General features: G+C 65.5%; 1 protein-coding gene across 1 annotated transcript in view; it reads left to right on the forward strand.

Annotated features, from left to right (window-relative positions):
* H696_02901 (hypothetical protein) overlaps positions 1–3,372 on the forward strand; it is a gene marked incomplete at its 5' end in the record, with an annotated part of 5,903 nt that extends 2,531 nt beyond the window's left edge. The window contains 6 exons of the mRNA XM_009496796.1: positions 179–359; positions 623–706; positions 903–986; positions 1,159–1,257; positions 1,508–2,374; positions 2,869–3,372. Of these exons, the coding sequence (XP_009495071.1) occupies positions 179–359; positions 623–706; positions 903–986; positions 1,159–1,257; positions 1,508–2,374; positions 2,869–3,134 (1,581 nt within the window). The 3' untranslated portion in view covers positions 3,135–3,372. The remainder of the gene's footprint in view (positions 1–178; positions 360–622; positions 707–902; positions 987–1,158; positions 1,258–1,507; positions 2,375–2,868) is intronic.
* Positions 3,373–3,702: the final 330 nt, after the last annotated feature.

Genomic DNA, 3,702 nt, shown 5'->3' on the forward strand with positions numbered 1-3,702 from the left:
CTCCCTCTCGGGGAGCCGGGAGGCGAAGCAAAAGGGGGAACCCCAAGGGCTGGACTTGCTTCTCTGACACTGACCTTCCCTGCGGGCTCTCCTCCCCCCCCCCCCCCCCCCCCCCCCCCCCCCCCCCCCCCCCCCCCCCCCCCCCCCCCCCCCCCCCCCCCCCCCCCTCCCCCCCCAGGGGGCCCGGCTCATTTCCCTCTCCCTGTGCCCGGTGGAATTCTTCTTCCCCCCGACGCAGGATAGTTACATTTGTGTGCCCCCCTGGCGCTATGGCGACGCACTGCACCCGGAGCAGCTGAGCCTCGAGGACCTGAAATCCGTCGGCAGCCTGTGCCAGCTGAGCCAGCTGGACCTGAGTTGTGCGTGGGTTCTCTTTTTTTCTTTTCCACTCCCGCTGCTGTGCCGGTGGATTGTGCCCCCCCCCCCATGCTTTATCTGGGCTCCCCTGCACATGGGTGGCCGCCTTTCCGCGCGACCTAACCACAAGCTGTCCTTTGGTGGCCGGGGGTTGCCTGTTTGCATGCGCGCACATGGGCATGGTCCCCCCCCCCCCCCCCGCGCTGCATGTGCGTGTGCGTGTGCGAATGGATGTGTTTTGGCGATCTCTCTTCGCATCGACCAGACAACTGCATCCGCGTCGATGGGATTCGGGCCTTGGCAGAGGCGCTCTCTCGGAACTACTCCCTCGAAACGTGCCTGCTGCGTGGTACGTGGTGTCCGCCGGATTATGGCAGCCCCTGTGGTGGGCCTGCTGGGGCAGCATGTCCCCTGTGATGTCCCTCCTCGGGCGCCGTTCTCACAGTCCCCCCCCCTTTCGGTGGCCCTTTTGTCTGATCCCGCGCCTTCGTCTTTCTCTCCCTTTCTCTCTCTCTCTCTCTCCTCCCCCTGGCCCCCTGCTCCAGGCAATGACGGGCTGCACGGGGCACTGGGCTCCTTCGTTCGGACGATTCAATTCAACTCGAGCCTCCGGCAGCTTGACATCACCGGTACGCCGAGGCCCCTATGCCCATGCATTCGAGACCCTTTGGCACGCTGCCTTCCCCGGGCCTGACCCAGCCCATGTTCCTGGGTTGGCCTTCTCTGACCGGCCGCTCCGCACTCGGCTTCCCATGCACGCCTCTTCCCGTGGGGGATGGGATGGCGGGTCTCCCCCCTTAGGGCTGATCAATCCCGACATCAACATTGACCAGGGCATCGAGCGGGACATTGTCGCCGCCCTGGAGCACAATTTGTCCTTGGTGGACTTCCGGTACAGGCGTGCGTGTCCTTCCGCCCGTGCGCTTCTTTCCCTTCGACCTCCCCTGCCCCTCCTTGTTGTGGGGCGCATCCGCAAGGGCTGCTGGCTTGCTCATCCACTGACCACACCCCTCGCTGCCTTCCTTCTCGCCGCTGCCTCCCCTGGGCACCCCCTTCGCCATGCGGCGCTGTGGTGGTCCTGCGTCTCATTCTCTTTCTCTCTCTCTCTCTCCCACCCCTCCGCCCCCCATGACGGTGTGGCCCTTTGCAGCTGCGGTGTCCTCGCGCCGGGTGATCCGTGATCCACCCATTGCCTCGAGTCAGTTCTTCCCGCTGTCGGACTTCCGGGGATTTGTCTTGTTCGCGCTGCAGGCCATCCTGCGGCTGCTTTACTGTCCGTTTCTCCTGTGGCACCAGATCTCATCGCACCCGAGTGCGACGGCCGATGGCGGGACCTCGCGGGATGTTCTTCCCGAGGGGCATGGGAGCCGGTCCGGCAGCTGGCCCCTGACTCGGCCCTTGGGTGTGGTAGGGCGGTTTGTTGTGTCACTGGTCAGTCGGCCACATGGGACCGCCGGCGGCCACTTCCCGGCACCCTCGGCAGTCCCCCTCCCGGTCCCGCCGTCACCACAGTCACAGGCGCAGCCGCTGTTGCAGGCGCAGTCGCACTCGCAATCGCAGGCGCAGGCGCAGGCGCAGGCGCAGGCGCAGGCGCAGCCACAGCCCATGGCACCGGCCGCCGACACCACGGCCGCTCCCATCCCCGCCCTCTTCACATGTCTCTTGCCCGTGAGGCAGGCACTGGCGCACATTCGCCAGGCCATTCACAAGAAGTCGCAGGACGTCGCGACCGAGCAGCGGCAGCATCAGCAACAGCAGCATGAGCAACAAATCCAGCAGCAGCAGCAGCAGCAGCAGCAGCATCATGAGCAACAACAGCAGCAGCAGCAGCAGCAGCAGCAGCAGCAGCAGCAGCATGACCCATCCTTCCCATCAGCCACCGGGTCGGGGCTGCTGCTGGCGGTTGCCTCGCTCCGGGCTCGGAGTCCGGGCGGAGGCATGAGGCTCAGCGACAGCACGATACCCGGAGCCTCCTCATCGCGCTTCGACCGTGACGCGCAGGTCCTCATGTCGCGAGGTACGCCACAAGCGCGAGGCCTTGTGTGGCCCGGCTCTTCCGAGTCCCCCTTCCTGCCCTTGGCATGCCTGGACCGACGATCCGTCTCCCCGTTGCGTCACTTGCGGTATCCTACTCCCTGGCTTCCTCCGGGTGTTGTGTGTGTGTGTGTGTTTGTCTTTCGCGCTGGGCGTAGCATGTCGGCATACACACACACACACACACATTACACCCGGGGTCCGAGCGGATGGGAGGTGTCTCGGCCATGGGCCACCGCAGGGGGCGGCAAGGTTGGCGGTCGGGCAGGCATGCGAGGGGGCCACCAATGGAGCCGGAGCAGGGTGGGGCTTGCGCGTGCGCGGGGCCGAACACCCCCCGGATTGTGTTTGCGTGTGTCGGTGTATTGGTCCTTTGTCCCCTCCTTTCCCTTACTCGCGCTGTGGGTTCCTCCCATCGACATATGTGCATTCGCATATGCCCCGGTCGGGGGCACTGGCACTTCCTTGAACTGACAGAACTCCCGGACTTGATTAGGGAGCCGCGCGCCCTTCTGAGAGTGCAGCGCCCGGCCGGGCCCATCTCTCTGACCGAACTTCGGACTTCTCCCCGGGCGCAGATCAGCCAGTGGGCAGTGATCGACACGCGCATGCTGACCCTGGTGCTAACTTTCCTGACCATGGCGCCGGTGGTGGTGCTCTTGGTGCTGGCGCTCGCCGCGTCGGCTCTCCAGGGCCTTGTCCGGATATCCGACATGTACTTGAGCCTCTTTGCCGCTGATTGAGGAAAGGAGCGCCTGTGTTCGGACAGGAAGCCGCATCTTCCTTCTTCCTCCATCCCCAAACTTGCTGAGGGGGGGGGGGGGAGGCAAATGCACCTGAGTAGCACGGAGGAGGGGGGCTCCATGAAGGAGCGCAGGCCTGGCATCAGCCTGGGCAATTGCCCCGTCGTTCCTGCCACCTTCCTGCCTACCCAATAGCTTGTGACATGCACCCTGTGGGTGGAATACACCAGTACCGGTGTTCTTACTTCTTGTGATCCGCATCCATTTCGTTCGCGAGCACACACACATTGGCAAAAGGGGCGGTAGGGGGATTGTGGGGTCCGAGCGAGCGCCTGATTGCACGTGACCTGATCACGCCCGGGGAGTTCCGCGCACGCGCGCGCGTGGGAACACTCGACGAGGGAGCGCCTGTTGTAGGCAGGTCTGTTCGTGCGTCGTCCCGCCGGTCGCTGGTGCCCGGAGAGTGGGGAGGGGAACGGGCACGGGCCCGGGGGAGGCGGTGGGTGTTTTTGGTGTGTCGGGTGCCCGCGGCCGGTTGCCGCCGCAGCCACAGACAGGGCCCGGGCGC

The sequence above is a fragment of the Fonticula alba genome, assembly GCF_000388065.1.
Source record: "Fonticula alba strain ATCC 38817 unplaced genomic scaffold supercont2.4, whole genome shotgun sequence".
Lineage (NCBI taxonomy): Eukaryota > Rotosphaerida > Fonticulaceae > Fonticula > Fonticula alba.